Source organism: Coregonus clupeaformis, chromosome 7, assembly GCF_020615455.1.
Source record: "Coregonus clupeaformis isolate EN_2021a chromosome 7, ASM2061545v1, whole genome shotgun sequence".
NCBI classification, from domain to species: Eukaryota; Metazoa; Chordata; class Actinopteri; order Salmoniformes; family Salmonidae; genus Coregonus; species Coregonus clupeaformis.
In genome coordinates, this window is record NC_059198.1 from 303443 (window position 1) to 321236 (window position 17794).

Below are 17794 nucleotides of genomic sequence, written 5' to 3' on the forward strand. Positions count from 1 at the left end.
CTTGACTCACACAGTGCACCCAACTATTTATTAGGGTAGAAACTGATTGTGTAGATAACAGCTATTTTGAAGAAGGTTTTACTTGCCTTACCTACCTTATTTTAAATGTACTTAAACATTGCTCTAGCTGAGTGTCTGCTAAATGATTAAAATGTCGAAACTCAACTTTTATCTTAAACACACCACTAGTTACCTCTGTATTGAAATATTTTATTTACAAATTAATTTAAATTAGTCATCATTACTATACCTTGAATGTCACATGAAACTCAATCGACTCAAAAAAATGTTTTATATTAACCTGCTTCAATGTTTCCCAAAACTGGTAATTAGTTAAAGCCTCCATCTTACATATATAAAGCTCGAAGCTTCTAGCTTCTAGTTACTCATGTATAATCCTCCCTAGGACCTGTATATAACTGCTGCCCCAAAATGGTGTCTTGGGCTCTTTCCCCTGTCATTAAGTTGGGGATAAATGCCAGGCAGTCTCCGGTGAGAGAGAGAGCATGAGAGAGAGAGAGAGAGAGAGAGAGAGAGAGAGAGAGAGAGAGAGAGAGAGAGAGAGAGAGAGAGAGAGAGAGAGAGAGAGAGAGAGAGAGAGAGAGAGAGAGAGAGAGAGAGAGAGAGCGAGAGCGAGAGCGAGAGCGAGAGAGAGAGAGAGAGAGAAAGAGAAAGAGAAAGAGAAGAGAGAGAGAGAGAGAGAGAGAGAAAGAGAGCGAGAGCGAGAGCGAGAGAAAGAGAAAGAGAAAGAGAAAGAGAAAGAGAAAGAGAAAGAGAAAGAGAGAGAGAGAGAAAACGAGAGAGAGAGAGAGAGAGAGAAAGAAAGAGAGAGTCTGACTCTAACTCAGTTACCTCTGTCCCAGAAACACGACTCCCCTTGCTGGTGCCTGACGGGGGTGGACCTGGATATGTGGGCTCCCACCCCATCCTCTGTGGAATATAGACCCCTTATTTATAGACCCGGCCTGGCCCATAACCCTGGGCTGGGCAGAGCAGTCAGTTACATAACTTTCCCTGGCAGCTTAAGGGGTACATACTGTCATATAGGAGAGAGAGGGTGTGTGTGTGTGTGTGTGTGTGCGCACGCACGTGTGTGTGTGTTTGATAGAGAGAGAACACATCAGGAGAGAGAGGGTGAGAGGCAGTGCGAGAGAGAGAAAGAGAGCGGGAGGGAGAGAGAGAAATAGCGTGTGAGAGAGAGACAGAGAAGAAGAGAGGGAGAGAGAGGGACACGAGACAGAGATCAGACAGTGACAAGGACTTTTCCAGGGAGCTCAGGTCCTGGCAGTAGAAGGACTACAAGGACAGAGCTGATCGGTATTGGACCTTGACAAGCCTAGTACAGCTGCCGGCATGGGACATAGGACTACAACCAGAACAACAACCTAACCCCCCTGTTCAAAAGAAATGTACTGCGTTTGGATGAGACCTGTTGACGGATTGTTGGGCTCTGGATCTCTGGAGTGACGTGTTGGCAGTGAGGAACATGTTGCTCTTCCATAACGTGAAGGAGAAGTGAAATACAAGAGCTTTGTGACGCTGAGTTGGACTTTGCAGTTAAAACACAAGGGTAATCAGTGGTGTAAAGTACTTAAGTCAAAATACTTTAAAGTACTACTTTTACTCAAGTAGCATATTACTGGGTGACTTTCACTTTTACTTGAGTCATTTTCTATTAAGGTATCTTTACTTTTACTCAAGTATGACAGTTGGGTACTTTTTCCACCACTGAGGGTAATGTTATATCTTGCCACCGTCAATCTCGATCTGTGACTTGATTATTGATACAAGCATCTGTAAGAAACTAGACAGATCACTTGGGTCAACATTCAATTATTACCGCTAGAGAAACAAAGAAGTTACAAGATTTGATGTTATTTGAGAATCAAAAATGGCTAAACTGTTGATAGGGACAATGAAATCAGCACTGCTCAATGCCTTTTGAAAGTGACTTGTTTCGGCTCTGACTGCGTTGTAAGTTGAATACCACTGTGGCTGACTGTAACCCGATCTCCAACACACTGCTGTAATTACAAGGTGCACGCAGGGAAACATAGAGAGAGATTTGTAATTAGACCTGTCTATAAAAAGAGCCAGGCAAAGGGTGAGGTCCCCATACAGAGAGAGAGAGAAGGGGGGAGAGACAGGCCAAGGACACCCAGCTTGAAGGGAGAGAGGGAGGGTGCCTGGAGGCATAGGAAAGAGGCTGCCTGGAGCCATAGGGAGGAGGCTTCCTGGAGACATTGTACACAGACCCAGACAGCAAGAACACCCAGCCTGAAGGGAAGGAGGCTGCCTGGAGGCATAGGAAGGAGGCGGCCTGGAGGCATAGGAAGGAGGCTGCCTGGAGGCAAAGGAAGGAGGCTGCCTGGTGGCATAGGAAGGAGGCTGCCTGGAGGCATAGGAAGGAGGCTGCCTGGAGGCAAAGGAAGAAGGCTGCCTGGAGGCATAGGAAGGAGGCTGCCTAGAGGCAAAGGAAGGAGGCTGCCTGGAGGCATAGGAAGGAGGCTGCCTGGAGGCATAGGAAGGAGGCTGCCTGGAGGCAAAGGAAGGAGGCTGCCTGGAGGCAAAGGAAGGAGACTGCCTGGAGGCATAAGAAGGAGGCGGCCTGGAGGCATAGGAAGGAGGCTGCCTGGAGGCAAAGGAAGGAGGCTGCCTGGAGGCATAGGAAGGAGGCTGCCTGGAGGCATAGGAAGGAGGCTGCCTGGAGGCAAAGGAAGAAGGCTGCCTGGAGGCATAGGAAGGAGGCTGCCTAGAGGCAAAGGAAGGAGGCTGCCTGGAGGCATAGGAAGGAGGCTACCTGGCATTGTTGAGAATAAGTGACACCTAGACCCAGATAGCAAAGACACCTAACCTGAAGGAAAGGAAGCTGCCTGGAGGCATCACTTGGAAGAAGAGACACCCAGACAGCTTTCAGCAGCCAGGGGACAGGAGGTGTGACCATGGACCCCCAAGGCAGACACTACCTGAACAAGGCGGCGGTGCTGTCTCCTCTAGGAGCGGCCCGTATGCTCCAGCTCCTCCTGGGCTGCACCATCATAGCCCTGGTGGCCCACAGCGCCGGCTACAACCATGCCTATGGCATCTACTGCATGTTTGTGTGGTGCTTCTGCTTCGCCATGACCCTGCTGGTGTTCACCATGGATGTGACACGCCTCCCCTGCTGCATGCCCATCTCCTGGGACAACCTCACCGTGGCGTTCGCCATGCTCGCCACACTCATGTATGTCACCGCCTCCGTCGTCTACCCCGTCTACTTCCTGCGCTCCCAGTGCTCCAAGTCCGACGGGGGCTGTGAGGTGCGCAACTACCGTATCGCTGTCACCGTGTGCTCCAGTTTCTGCTGCTTCGCCTACGCGGCTGAGGTGTTCCTGACCCGGGCCAAACCGGGCCATGTGGTGGGCTACATGGCCACCATGTCAGGCCTGCTCAAGGTGGTCCAGGCCTTTGTGGCCTGCATAATATTTGGGGCCCTGGCCAACGGCAGCGAGTACAACCGCCACATCCCCACTCATTACTGCGTGGTGGTCTATAGCCTGTGCTTCTCCATCACCGTGGTCGTGATCGCTGTGACTGTGTCGGGAAAAGCCTCGGCTCTGCCCCTGCGTTTCCCCTTCGACCGCTTCGTGATCATCTACACCTTCCTGGCGACACTGCTGTACATGAGTGCCGCCCTGGTGTGGCCCATCTTCAGCTTCGACAGGAAGTATGGCACGCCAGGTCGCCCTGACGGCTGTCCCTGGGAGAACTGTCCCTGGGACAGCAAGCTGGTGGTGGCGGTGTTCACCCATGTCAACATGGTGCTGTACTTCAGTGACCTAATCTACTCCCAGAGGATCCGCTTCGTCTCCCACACTGCTGCCTGAGGACCCCTCCACCCTCCTCACTCCACTCTCCTGCCTGAGGACCCCTTCACCCTCCTCACTCCACTCTGCTGCCTGAGGACCCCTCCACCTTCCTCACTCCACTCTGCTGCCTGAAGACCCCTCCACCCTCCTCACTACTGGGGACACCTCTACCCTCCTCACTCCTGGGGTGAATCTCAAACTTTTTTTCCTCTGTTCCTCATGGGACACGACGTCTTCTCTCTTCGCCTGCATATCAAAACGTACGAGGTAAGGGAGGAGAGCATTGGGGAAGACAAGAGGAGATACGATCCTTGAATGGACTTATGCCTCGCTCTGATGTTGTGAGAAGGAGGCGTGGAGAGGGGAGACGAGGAATAGAGGGAAAGATGCACCCCTGACCCTCAGCGACAGACAGAGACCACACTGGAAATGACACACAGCATCTCCACTCAAGTGACTCTGAATGCCCCATGCCTACTACAGATTACAGATTGCCTCAATGATGTCATGCCTTTGTGCCTTTGTTATGTCTTTCTTAACATCAGTGTTGTGTCTTTCTTAACATTAGTGTTATGTCTTAACATCAGTATTTTGTCTTTCTTAACATCAGTGTTATGTCTTTCTTAACATCAGTGTTATGCCTTTCTTAACATCAGTGCTGTGCCTTTCTTAACATCAGTGTTTTGTCTTTCTTAACATCCGTGCTGTGCCTTTCTTAACATCCGTGTTATGTCTTAACATTATTATCAGTATTACCAGTATTATAATCTCTAAGAGAAACCCGAGACATGGGCCAGTACTGTTGTAGGCACTCTGTCTTATGGGGCAGTACATTCGTTTAATTCAGAGCTTTGAAGATGTCCGGCGACATTTTCGTAGTGCAAAAGCGATGTGCTAAATGCAAAGAAAATCTGTAAACCTCATAATCTGGCAGTGTGATTTAAACTAAAACTTTTCCTCTACAATCTGCGTTATAAAGACGCTATTATTTATAAGGTTTAGTAAACTGAGCAATCTGTGTGTGTGTGTGTGTGTGTGTGTGTGGGGGGGGTTATGGAATTGACTGCATAGGCACAGCTACCACTTTTTGATATGTGATGTCTGCACTGCAAAACATCCCTGAACACTGTGTATTGTAATGAAAACCATGCGAGGTACTCAATGTTTTATACCGATAGAAAAGTTCTGAAACTTGTGAATATTCAAAATGTCATTAAAATGAACTAATTGTTTAGTCTGTGCGCCTGTTGATCTCTCTCCCCATTCACTCTCCCTTTATGAACAGCAGGCTACAGACTAGTTAGTAATAGGCATAAACATTACTGATGCATCTCAGTCAATCAGATATATTAGGTTTTGTTTCTGCTACAAGATGCTGCTCTGTCAGAGGATCTGTGATCTGTCATTTGAATAGCATTATAGCCTGCATGTATGGACTGGTTTCCTGGACTAAAAAGCACTTTAAATTGAGAACGAACTAGTATTAATGGGGGCCAGGAAACCATGATGGCTCTGTTCAAACTGTCCTCAACTGTCCTCATCTGACACCCAAAACAAAACTGGTACTAGGCTACGGTTGAATTATACAACAGGTGGGTCTAATCCTGAATGCTGATTGGTTAAAACCGCATTCCAGCCGTTGTCTATTCCACAAATTACCACCTGCTAAATCTATGACGTTAAAATGCCTATTTACTATAAGTGAAAACACCATCTCAAGATTACAATTCCCTAATGTATCAGGGAATTATAATAGGCCTCTCTGCCTTTTAGGATTAGTATCCTAAAATCGAGAAGCAAATACCTTGATTGTACATGTTATCACTACCAAATCGATGTGTTAGGGCAGTAAATAAAATACAGCGCTTTTATACTGTAACATTTATAATGAACGCTCTTCCGGATTCAGCGACTAGAAGTGCATGATCTGGAATGTAACCTACAGATTTCTTGTCCACGCCCACTCTACTGCAAGGCTGATGCAACTGGTTGTACACAGCTTACAGAGCCCACCCATAACTGCACATGAAATCCATGCTGCCACCGTCATTGGTTAAACGTTTAGCGACTCTCTCATTCTATTGGTCACTTTGTATGACATTATCACAGTCTGTTTTTGGCGTGGAAACCACGTTAAAACTGCTACTCTGTTGAATTATATGTTTGGAGGCAACATTGGAAAAGGAAACATTTGATACATTCGAAGCAACATCCGTAAGTTTGATTCGTCTGTCAAATATTTAGGCTACTTCGTTGCAGGCAGCTGTCGCCAGTGCTTCAACTGTGTCATAACTGCATGTGTTGTGATTCAATTTTTTATCAGGAAGTACTGTTTACTATAAATGCTACATATTCTTTGTAGTTTACACAAGGCAGGTAATGTGAATTGCATATGCCTGTGTGTCTCTTGATATTACCAGTGGCCTTTACCTTCACAGTAACAACAGAAACTTCAGAATGAGCGTGGGGTTCATCGGAGCGGGTCAATTGGCCCATGCCTTGGTGAAAGGATTCAGTGCTGCAGGTAACCAGCTGAGCATTGCTTTGAGTAGCTGGCAGATCCGACCCGTTTGCTTAGAGCTGCACTAGGGTCGTTCAGCATTACTGTGTATATTAAGACGCCGCAGAGCTGGAGCGAGATATCGGCCGGAAAACATACCTCAATGCAGAAACGCATTTTTACTCCGAATTGGCTCATTATCCCAACTCTTACACTGAGAAGATTGAAGGACTGCTAAAAAACTAGCAGTCGTTCAATGTTCTCTGTGTAACCGTTGGGATAACAGGACAATTCGGAGTACAGCGCATTTCTCATCCCTGGATTGAGGTATGTTTCAGAGCCATATCTCCGCAGTGTCTTAATATACACAGGAATGCTGTCCGACCCTAGTGCAGCTGTAAGCAAGCGGGTAGGATCTGCAGGCTATGCTTTGAGGAGCATGAGCCATTCTATATTGCCATATGAAGTTTGAACCTCCCTATTAATGTATTGTATATTTACGTGCTTTAAATGTATTCTGTGTTAACTCCTTCAGTACCCTGCTGAAAGAAACAGCATAGACCAGCATAAATGTTTAGCTGGTCTGATGCTGGTCAAGCTGGTCTGACCAGCATGGTATAGCTAGTTTTGCTGGTTGATCAGCATGGTCTGGCTGGCTAAGCTGATCGGACCAGCATAGTCTAGCTGGTTATGCTGGTTTACCAGCATGGTCTAAATGTTTTTGCTGGTGACCAGCCTTCGCTGTGTTTCATGCTGGTCCAGCATGGTCTTGGTCAAGCTGATCTGACCACACCAATCCAAGGATATTCTAGTTTTTATTTCTATTCATTTTTATTTCTTTTGAAATTCTGATTAGTTTGTTTGTTTTCAGGCCTGATTTGCTCGTTTTTATTTAGTTTTAGTTGTACACAAATATTTATATTTAGTTTTTATATTATACCAGTGTCCAGAACAGAGAAGGCTGGTCACCAGCAAAAGCACAGAGAAGGCTGGTCACCAGCAAAAGCACAGAGAAGGCTGGTCACCAGCAAAAGCACAGAGAAGGCTGGTCACCAGCAAAAGCACAGAGAAGGCTGGTCACCAGCAAAAGCACAGAGAAGGCTGGTCACCAGCAAAAGCACAGAGAAGGCTGGTCACCAGCAACAACCCAACAAAGGCTGGTCACCAGCAACAACCCAACAAAGGCTGGTCACCAGCAACAACCCAACAAAGGCTGGTCACCAGCAACAACCCAACAAAGGCTGGTCACCAGCAAAACTAGCACTAGTCACCAGCCTATGCTGGTCTATGCTGGTTTTTTTAAGCAGGGTATTCTGCTTGATTTTCCACTCTCCCATCCCTGCAGGTGTCATTGCCACCCAGAGGATCACTGCCAGCTCCCCAGACACAGATCTTCCCACAGTGTCAGGACTGCGGGTGAGTAGAATGGATCAGTCATTGGGGTGCGCTGGATGTTTGTGGGAATAAGCTTCCTCAGTTACAGCATATCTATAACCATCTCCCATCGGCTACACTCAAATGAAATCCCACACACACGAGACAGACAGGGGGAGAGATCAATTTGTTAATTTTGGCTGTGCTCGTCTACGCAGAAAATGGGTGTCAATCTCACAACCAGCAACAAGGAGGTGGTGAACAAGAGTGACGTCCTGTTCCTGGCTGTCAAACCACACATCATCCCCTTCGTGTTGGATGAGATTGGACCGGACATCGAGGACCGCCACCTCATCGTGTCCTGTGCAGCGGGCGTCACCATCAGCTCCATTGAGAAGGTCAGTTTGAAGTCCAATGAAAGTCGACTTTAGCTAGAGCTTTCTCTCTCTACTGATTTACAGATCTTTAGAAAAACGTTTTGCAATAGAAAACGTAAGAGTGACAAAAATACAAAATCAGGATAGATTCATACTGTGAAATCCAATTAAAGTTGACTTTAGCTAGTGCTTTCTCTCTCGCTTTCTCTCTTTCCTCAGTACTGAACTACGGATCTGGGTCGTGTTCATTAGCACACAGAACAGAATGTTTTGCAGTATGTTTATTTCTTATTGGACAAGTACAATCTTATGATTGGTGCCTATTGAACAAGCCCCTGATATGATTGGATAGGTGAAAGCATTCTGGTGGAATCCTGCTTTGAAATCAGTTGTTCCATCCTGTCAGATCAATGAAGCTACAGCCCTCTGATATAGCCTAACCCGATACTTCCAGTTCTGGTCACAGACTGACTGACTTCCCCTCTCCCTGGGAGAATCTAAATAGCATTTTCTTGATTCCTCTCCTCCTCAACCCATTGGATGAGGTCAGAAGTCCCTCTCCTCTCCCTGGGAGAATCTCAATTGAAGGAGGCGAGAGGACGCAAGAAATCAATGAAATGCATTGAGATTCTCTCCCTGCCCCCTCAGTCACTACCGTGCTCTGGTCTCACATAGCCCTAGGGCATAGCAACTTAAGGCTGCTACAACATGAATCACCATTCCATTCTGTTCCCGCTGAAAATACCTCAGCCCTCTGTTGTGATACTGGGATAGGTGCCACACACTGCAATCTGATGAACAGTCATGCTCTCTCACAAGAGACTGACAAATAGAGAATCAGGATAGATTCATACTGTGCTATTTGAGATAACCAGACCACAAAACGGCAAAATCAAGCTTTTTGTCATGAAAGAATGGTCTTGGGTCGAAACATTGCGCAATAAAACTTGGGAAGCATTCAACTGTTTGTGTGGGTATCTTATCTTTCTATATTGTCTTTTAATTGTGTACCCTGCACCTGCAAGTTACTGGATGTCCCTAATACACTACTTCTAAACTAAAACCTACCTTCAATACCGTAGTTCCGTAGCTCAGTTGTATTTGTCGATAACTTAACCCTTGTCTTAGTGACATTTACATTACATTACATTTCAGTCCATTAGCAGACACTCTTATCCAGAGCAGCTTCCAGTCAGTGTGCATTTAACAGGTGATAGGTAAAAACAACTATGAGCTGTAATTCTACAGTAGCAAGTTGACTTTGAAAAGATCAAAGAAGAGACTAGACTTCTGGTGGAAGGAAAGGTTTTTTAATGCAGAGCTTTGGGTTACAAGTGGTCATGTGAAAAAGCCTAGGCCAATAGCAAGGTGGCTAAAAATGCATGGCACAAAAGACACAAAGGCAAATGATTATTCTGAGTGTCGACATTATATAGTCATTTTGAATGATGTGTACATGCATCGTTACAGACGTTGGTTGATATGAACCTGATACAACTTTAAATTGAACAATGGTAACAGTGAGATATCTGCTACTTTGGGTACATAGAGTGAAATTCAGCAGTTTGAGACCGTTCAAGGTTGGATTGTCACAAGCTGAGGCCTCTTGAGAGTTCTGTATCCTGTGTGATCTGGGGCACAGAGAATGATGGAAAACACTTCTACCTTTAGAACATTTTTGTTGTGGGAGTAATTAGGCAGGTAATTCATGATATGATTGTAAGCAAAGATGTGTGAGGATATATCTGGATCATCACACCACCACATATCACAGTCATTGTAAGTAAAAAAAACATATTCAAAAAGGAGGTTTCACTGCAAAGACCGTTTTTCATGTTTCTATCAAGTAATACCTCTGAAATCTGTCTTCTCCCCTTGACCATTGCAGAAGCTGCTCCAGTACCGCCCGTTCCCCAAGGTGATGCGATGTATGACCAACACCCCGGTGGTGGTTCGGGAGGGAGCCACGGTCTACGCCACGGGTACCCATGCCAAGCTGGAGGACGGGAGGCTGCTGGAGCAGCTGATGGCCAGTGTGGGCTACTGCACGGAGGTGGAGGAGGACCTCATCGATGCCGTCACCGGACTCAGTGGCAGTGGACCCGCCTATGTGAGTGGTTATGTTGTAGTTTGTATTTTACATTGACTATCACAAAAGCTCTGATGAAGGCCAAGAGGCCGACATGTAAGCTTGAATAAACTGTGATACAGTACGAGCAGGAGTAGTGTGCAGGTTTCTCTTTTATTTTAAGATACCACATTATCCCCACGCACCTGCAACAAGATAACTCTGATGTGCTTTTTTGAATTGTGCTTTGCATGTCTGCCACTGTTACTGAGGTGGTTCAGTAAACCCCGCTTGTGGGATGACTGACCTCTCCTGACACCAGAAGACTAGCTCCCCGAGCTAATGCCTAGGCTAGCCCAGTGGGCTAGAACCATACCTTTGGGTTGTAAAACTCTTTTAGCTAATTATTTTCTTGATCGACCATGGAAATAATGGGTTATAAGAACTGGACCTTGCCTAGCCGCTAGGAGAAGGCCTACTATGCCTGCTTAAACAACTGGCTGGCTAGTGATTTCTGTTAACTCTTTTCTCTATTGTATAATCCCCAGAGCCCATTTGAACTATGTGTTTATACATGTGATGAGTGTGCATATGATCAGTGCGTGTTTGTCTTTGTTTGTCTACCTATAGGCATTCACAGCTGTGGAAGCGCTTGCTGACGGTGGGGTGAAAATGGGTCTGCCCAGGAGACTGGCTATACGGCTTGGAGCACAGGCCCTGCTGGTGAGAACATAATCTACATGCATTATTTATGAACATCTAGCCCTGGAATTAGTCTTGGTACCAATCTCTGTAACATTACACTCCTTGTACTCTGTGTCATATGCCAAAGAGACTGGTCTTTCTTCAAATATGAACATTCTATCATTAATGAGCTTGAGGAGATCAGAGGATTTTATCCTGATTCGATAACTCCCACAGCTATCGTTGGCAAATGACACAGAGTACAATGAGGGGAATGTAAACGCTGAACAGAGACTAGCAACCAGGCAAGCCCTGAATCTGTCAGAAATGTCTTTTGAGGACTGCTTGTGACTGTTGTTTTTATTATACAACAGATTTTGATCCGGAAACATTTTTAAAGAAATCTATTGTATCTGAGAAAAAACATGGAGAATTCTTCTCTTGAGTTTGACAATATAACCATGAGCCATGCAAACGTTTGCTTGACTGTAGAGTGTACCAAATTGAAGCAACCTTGGTATACCTAGCGACCTCGTCAATGGGTTCAGATCTCTAGGTGTTACGGTTAAGATGTATTACTGTCGCTCACAGGGACCCGGGTTCCAGTTCCCGGTTGAGGCTACCCCCAAATTCACCACAGTAGGTTTATGTCTCTATTTTGTCTTTCCCATAGGGAGCAGCCAAAATGCTGTTGGACTCGGAGCAGCACCCTGGCCAGCTGAAGGACAACGTTTGCTCCCCAGGGGGCGCCACCATTCACGCCCTGCATGTCATGGAGAGTGGGGGCTTCCGCGCCCTGCTCATCAACGCTGTAGAGGCCTCCTGCATCAGGACCAGGTAGGCTGGGTGCCGCTTTACAGAGGGACATTTTCCCAGACCCAGATCAAGCCTAATCCTGGACTAAAAAGTACTTCCAATGGAAAATCTCCATAGAAAATGCTTTTTAGTCAAGGACTAGGCTCAATCTGTGTCCTGGAAATCAAACCGGAATGTGCAGCTAGAAATCCCCTATCGTGAACAATAAAGAAGTATGTCAAAGGTATGTGTTACATTTCTCCTGCAACATTCAATATGTTGGATCTTTGTGGATAAGCCCTGGCCGGTGGTATGGTGAGGACAGTAGGTCTTTAACAAAATGTGGCTTTTCGATATAACCACATAATACTGATGTAGCACTGATGTCAGTTAGGCTATGGGCCGGTTTCCCGAACCCAGATTCAGCCAGCCTACCAGCGCTTTCATTGGAGATTCTCCATTGAGTGTGCTTTTAGTCCAGGACTGGTCTAAATCTGGGTTCAGGAAACCAGACCTATATGTCTTGTGTAAAAGTAATGCCTGTGCCATCGTCCTCTGTTGTATGGCTGGATGCTATTGTTTAGACAGCAGAGGGTGCTAGATGCATATGTCTGAACTTTTGTAACTAACGGATAGTAGACACACACCATAAGCAAAGTCCCATCTCTTTTAAATAATGTGGCTCAAACGGGAGTGTCTGTGTGTGAATATTTTACTTGAGGTCTCTGGATAACAGCCTCTGTTAAAATACTTGTTTCTTTCAATCAGGGAACTCCAGTTCTTGGCTGACCAGGAGAAGATCTCCCCTGCGGCCATCAAGAAGACTACACTGGACAAGGTTCTGCAGCAGCCAGGGGTGGGAACAGGGGTGGGCGTCCGGACGGGATCTGGGATCAGCCTGTTCAACAGCAGCAACCCCAGGCACAAGAAGTGATTGAACTGAGTGGCTCTGATCACAGAACGGGTGTATTCATATTAGTGCACTGCACACCATAGCAAAACATTTTGTAACTGCAAACATTTCGCAACGAAAACGAGTTTCATATTGGACAAGTTCAGGTAGTTCCTCCCTGTTTCGGTCCGTTTGCATCCTAGTGAACATGCCCCAGATGGAGAGATCAATGAGACCCTCAAAAGAATGAAACACTACTGAACGTAGTATTTCGACCCTAAAAATTGTTATTATCGTTATAGCATGCCAGCTGAGAGGAGGAAGATGAGCATACATGGCAGCTTCATAAACGTTTAAAGGATAAACTTAGAGCAGCAATAGAGGATGTAGGGTGAAGAGACACTTCTCCTGGTCTCCGTTCCTCCCATATTCACTGACTATAAACATCTGGACAGGTGAAAGCAAGTTCCTAATAGGCATTATGGCTTTCACCTGTCCAGTGTTTTCATATCAGTGCAGATGAAGGAGAAGAGAGGTAGGAGGAGACCGGGGAAGAAGACGCCACTAGACAGTTAAGATGGACCCACATGGTGATGAGCAACAGGTCACAATTCCTTTACATTTCAGTCGTTTAGCAGACGCTCTTATCTTATCCAGAGCGACTTACAGGAGCAATTATGGTCAAGTGCCTTGCTCAAGGGCACACTGATTTTTCACCTAGTCGGTTCGGGGATTCCAACCAGCGATCTTTCGGTTACGGTCCGAACGTTCTTCACCACTAGGCTACCTGCCGTCCACTCCCTTTCAGTAAACGGTGTAGAAACAGAGGCGGATGTGGAGTTGCACGTCTTATAAATGTGCTTAGCTATCTATATCTTCTGTTTCATAGCATGTGTGCCTATATGTACCGCTAGACAGATTAGTAGATCATACATTTACAGTCTTACTGGAAGTATTTTGGTCTGTCTTTAAACATCAAAGGTCCCTGTTCTGTTGTTTATCTCTTCATTTTCTGGCTATTTTCTTTGCTTGATTGAGAGATTATATTACAGCTTTAGCATGTTAATAGTTTTTACCTGACTCGGTGGAAAGTACTTCGTTTTTCAGTTTGTAGAAGCAGCAACACCGTGTTTAGACACACACACACACACACACCACAACAAATGGGAATTCTATTGAACCTTTCTTTATCCAGGTTTGTCTTGTTGAGATGTATATTTTTAAAAGAGACTTGTTCAAGAAGGCAGCAGTCATTAATGTTACTAAAGTTACACACATATATATATATATATACATACTGAACAAAAATATAAATGCAACATGCAACAATTTCAAAGATTTTACTGAGTTGCAGTTCATGAGGAAATCAGTCAATTGAAATAAATTCATTAGGCCCTAATCTATGGATTTCACATGACTGGGAATACAGATATGCATCTGTTGGTCACAGCTACCTTTAAAAAAATGGGACTCACAATGGGCCTCAGGATCTCGTCATGGTATTTTTGTACTTTGAAATTGCCATCGATAAAATGTAATTGTGTTCGTTGTCTGTAGCTTATGCCTGTCCATACCATAACCCCACCGCCACCATGGGGTACTCTGTTCACGTCAGCAAACCGCTCGCCCACACAACGCCATACACATGGTCTGTTGTTGTGAGGCGGGTTGGATGTACTGCCAAATTCTCTAAAACGACGGTAGAGGAAAATAACATTCAATTCTCTGGCAACAGCTCTGGTGGACATTCCTGCAGTCAGCATACCAATTGCAAGCTCCCTCAACTTGAGACATCTGTGGCATTGTATTGTATGACAAAACCGTACATTTTAGAGTGGTCTTTTATTGTCCCCAGCACAAGGTGCAGCTGTGTAATGATCATGCTGTTTAATCAGCTTCTTGATATGCCACACTTATGGAGGGATTATCTTGGCAAAGGAGAAATGCTCACTAACAGGGATGTAAACAAATTTCTGGGATCTTTTATTTCAGCTCATAAAACATGGGACTAAAACTTGACATGTTGCGTTTATATTTTTGTTCAGTGTAGATACATATTTGACTGGCATATTATTGTGTTACAAGGTGGAAGTGGTACTATTAGGCCTATACAAAATGGAATACATGAATATGCTGAACGTGTAAGAGTTTATAGATTTTTGGAACAAAATGTGTAAAGTCTAGATCTGTTTTATTAAGCAAAGAAAGCATTTGTAAACATTTCCAAAGCTTTTATGATTTATTAAATATTTGAACAGATATTGTCTGGTCTTTTTTTCTGCAGCCTGTATCCATATACAGTGGGGGGAAAAAGTATTTAGTCAGCCACCAATTGTGCAAGTTCTCCCACTTAAAAATATGAGAGAGGCCTGTAATTTTCATCATAGGTACACGTCAACTATGACACAAAATGAGAGAGAAAAAAATCCAGAAAATCACATTGTAGGATTTTTAATGAATTTATTTGCAAAATATGGTGGAAAATAAGTATTTGGTCAATAACAAAAGTTTCTCAATACTTTGTTATATACCCTTTGTTGGCAATGACACAGGTCAAAAGTTTTCTGTAAGTCTTCACAAGGTTTTCACACACTGTTGCTGGTATTTTGGCCCATTCCTCCATGCAGATCTCCTCTAGAGCAGTGATGTTTTGGGGCTACACAGACTTTCAACTCCCTCCAAAGATTTTCTATGGGGTTGAGATCTGGAGACTGGCTAGGCCACTCCAGGACCTTGAAATGCTTCTTACGAAGCCACTCCTTCGTTGCCCGGGCGGTGTGTTTGGGATCATTGTCATGCTGAAAGACCCAGCCACGTTTCATCTTCAATGCCCTTGCTGATGGAAGGAGGTTTTCACTCAAAATCTCACGATACATGGCCCCATTCATTCTTTCCTTTACACGGATCAGTCGTCCTGAAAAACAGCCCCAAAGCATGATGTTTCCACCCCCATGCTTCACAGTAGGTATGGTGTTCTTTGGATGCAACTCAGCATTCTTTGTCCTCCAAACACGACGAGTTGAGTTTTTACCAAAAAGTTATATTTTGGTTTCATCTGACCATATGACATTCTCCCAATCCTCTTCTGGATCATCCAAATGCACTCTAGCAAACTTCAGACGGGCCTGGACATGTACTGGCTTAAGCAGGGGGACACGTCTGGCACTGCAGGATTTGAGTCCCTGGCGGCGTAGTGTGTTACTGATGGTAGGCTTTGTTACTTTGGTCCCAGCTCTCTGCAGGTCATTCACTAGGTCCCCCCGTGTGGTTCTGGGATTTTTGCTCACCGTTCTTGTGATCATTTTGACCCCACGGGGTGAGATCTTGCGTGGAGCCCCAGATCGAGGGAGATTATCAGTGGTCTTGTATGTCTTCCATTTCCTAATAATTGCTCCCACAGTTGATTTCTTCAAACCAAGCTGCTTACCTATTGCAGATTCAGTCTTCCCAGCCTGGTGCAGGTCTACAATTTTGTTTCTGGTGTCCTTTGACAGCTCTTTGGTCTTGGCCATAGTGGAGTTTGGAGTGTGACTGTTTGAGGTTGTGGACAGGTGTCTTTTATACTGATAAGTCATTACCATCATGGTACATATTTTTGAGGCAAAGGTGTGTTAAATTACAATTGATATTGATGACTTTTCCCATATGTGAACCTTATATGCTTGTTCTTAAGATAATTCCTAAAATAATGTAAAATATAAAGATTTTGATGTGATAAATAATTGTTTCTGAGTATCATCAAGGCATATATGGACATTTGGGGAAACCGATACAAATCTTTATATTCTTAAATAGTATGGTCTCAGCCACTATTAGATCTTGTTTCCAGACAGAGTGAATAAAAATTCAGATAGATAAAAAACAGTTTCAAGAGGTTTTGTTTTCAAAAACATTTAACATCCAAAAGTGCCCGTATTTGCAAAATCAACCATATGCTTTACAACAACATATTTTTTCCTTTTTGTTTTTTCTTCATGAATGAACCCACGTGACCAAACATGACGTCTGGCTCCGCGATACAAGGGATTTTAGAGAAAGGAATCAACAAGGAGAGCACTAGCAGGATTTAAAACGCATACTTGTCTGTCAGTCACAATTGTAGCAGCTAAATTCAAGTTAGCCTTTTTTTAAAAAAAATTTATTACACAAAAGAGGACGTTAAGAACTATAGAAAAACATCTTCAAGTTTGGTGAGTAGAAAAACGAAACGGAAACGTGTTACGCTGAGTGTGCGTACATTCCATTACCTCCGATATGCTGAACTTTGCTTGCTCAATGCGTGTCCTCTCCGCTGTCGCCAGCTAGCCAGCCTGTAAGCTAATTTCTCAGGTTTCTAGCAGCCGGCTGAGCGCCGCTCACTATCAGGTAATTTATTCTAGGATACGTCTCAACTCTTGTTAGCCTCTGTGTGTGAATGACGACATGGTTTGTAATTAGACGAGCATATTACATTATTATAATTTTTTTAATCCTAGAATTTGGCCCCCCAAAAAAGCGTAATTTGTAATTCCTAGCTAGCTGAGTATGGGGATTCCCTTGCTTGTTCAGCAGGCGGGAGTCTAGCCTGCTACACAGATACTGGTAACTAGTCACGCGCAAGCAGTGGTGTAGTGTAGTAGTGACAGCTTGGGGTTTGTCGAGAAATTGTGTAACCAGATATAGGTGGCTTCTGCTAAATGGATAGCCTGCAATCCAACTGCTTATTTAGCTTCTTGTAGTTTGTCAACTCATGCACATACTGTAACTACGTCTCGAGCTGTTCAAACCTGCTGCTTCATTATATCCGTGCGAGCGTGCCTTGCAGAGCTGAGGGAAGCGCGAGCTGAAGCAACGGTTGTCGGAGCGCGATCAGGTTGGTGGCTTAATTTGTGACAAGGCAGCATGATAAAATAAGGACTCATCAGTATTTTGTGATACAATATATTTTCACAGCTTAGTGATTGATAGCTGCAAGTTTGCATTGCTCAACAGTCGATTGCTTGGCATTTCCAATCGTGTTCGATGGCGGTAGGTAGAGGTTAGCAAGCTGGTTCACCTGCTGAAGTCATTTAGTCAACGGTTACATTGTAACCACCCGCGATGTCTTATCAATCCTCCGCTGTCATTGTTCAGTGTTTAAACACCAGGACAGCAACACATTGTACGTTTTGTTTGATGTTCGTAGCTAAATGCCATCCAGGCATTTTTATCACGTTGCTGAATCATCACAATTATGTATTTGGACGTCTAAGAAAGAAACCTCCCGAAACATGGCCC

At 44.7% G+C, this 17794-nt stretch overlaps 3 protein-coding genes across 6 annotated transcripts in view; all 3 read left to right on the forward strand.

Annotated features, from left to right (window-relative positions):
* Positions 1–2778: 2778 nt before the first annotated feature.
* LOC121568717 (myeloid-associated differentiation marker-like protein 2) lies at positions 2779–4893 on the forward strand. Its single transcript, XM_041879115.2, has one exon. It carries the CDS (start codon positions 2943–2945, stop codon positions 3864–3866), a length of 924 nt encoding a protein of 307 aa, XP_041735049.1. The 5' UTR covers positions 2779–2942; the 3' UTR covers positions 3867–4893.
* A 1018-nt stretch (positions 4894–5911) lies between these two features.
* Positions 5912–13238, forward strand: LOC121568719 (pyrroline-5-carboxylate reductase 1, mitochondrial). 2 transcript variants are annotated; one of them, XM_041879117.2, is made up of 8 exons: positions 5912–6062; positions 6269–6372; positions 7694–7764; positions 7941–8120; positions 9988–10209; positions 10798–10890; positions 11525–11688; positions 12415–13238. In XM_041879117.2, exons 2-8 carry the CDS (start codon positions 6306–6308, stop codon positions 12578–12580), a joined length of 963 nt encoding a protein of 320 aa, XP_041735051.1. In that variant the 5' UTR covers positions 5912–6062; positions 6269–6305; the 3' UTR covers positions 12581–13238. The 2 variants fall into 2 exon arrangements, with proteins under 2 accessions (XP_041735051.1, XP_041735050.1); XM_041879116.2 differs by having other exon boundaries at positions 5913–6062; positions 6287–6372.
* Positions 13239–16568: 3330 nt separating this feature from the next.
* Positions 16569–17794, forward strand: part of LOC121568720 (transcription factor MafG) — a 29876-nt gene continuing 28650 nt past the window's right edge. The window contains exon 1 of one of the 3 annotated variants that reach the window (XM_041879118.2): positions 16569–16728. The gene's annotated coding sequence lies outside the window, so the exon portion shown is untranslated. Of the gene's footprint in view, positions 16729–16758; positions 16904–17144; positions 17391–17794 lie in introns of those variants that run through there. The other 2 variants (XM_041879121.2, XM_041879119.2) reach the window with 2 other exon arrangements.

Coding starts and splice junctions, on each gene's coding strand:
- LOC121568717 (XM_041879115.2), top strand. CDS start 2,943: ATGGACCCCCAAGGCAGACACTACCTGAACAAGGCGGCGGTGCTGTCT.
- LOC121568719 (XM_041879117.2), top strand. CDS start 6,306: ATGAGCGTGGGGTTCATCGGAGCGGGTCAATTGGCCCATGCCTTGGTG. Junction 7,765..7,940: donor CCACAGTGTCAGGACTGCGG/GTGAGTAGAATG, acceptor TCGTCTACGCAG/AAAATGGGTGTCAATCTCAC. Junction 8,121..9,987: donor CCATCAGCTCCATTGAGAAG/GTCAGTTTGAAG, acceptor TGACCATTGCAG/AAGCTGCTCCAGTACCGCCC.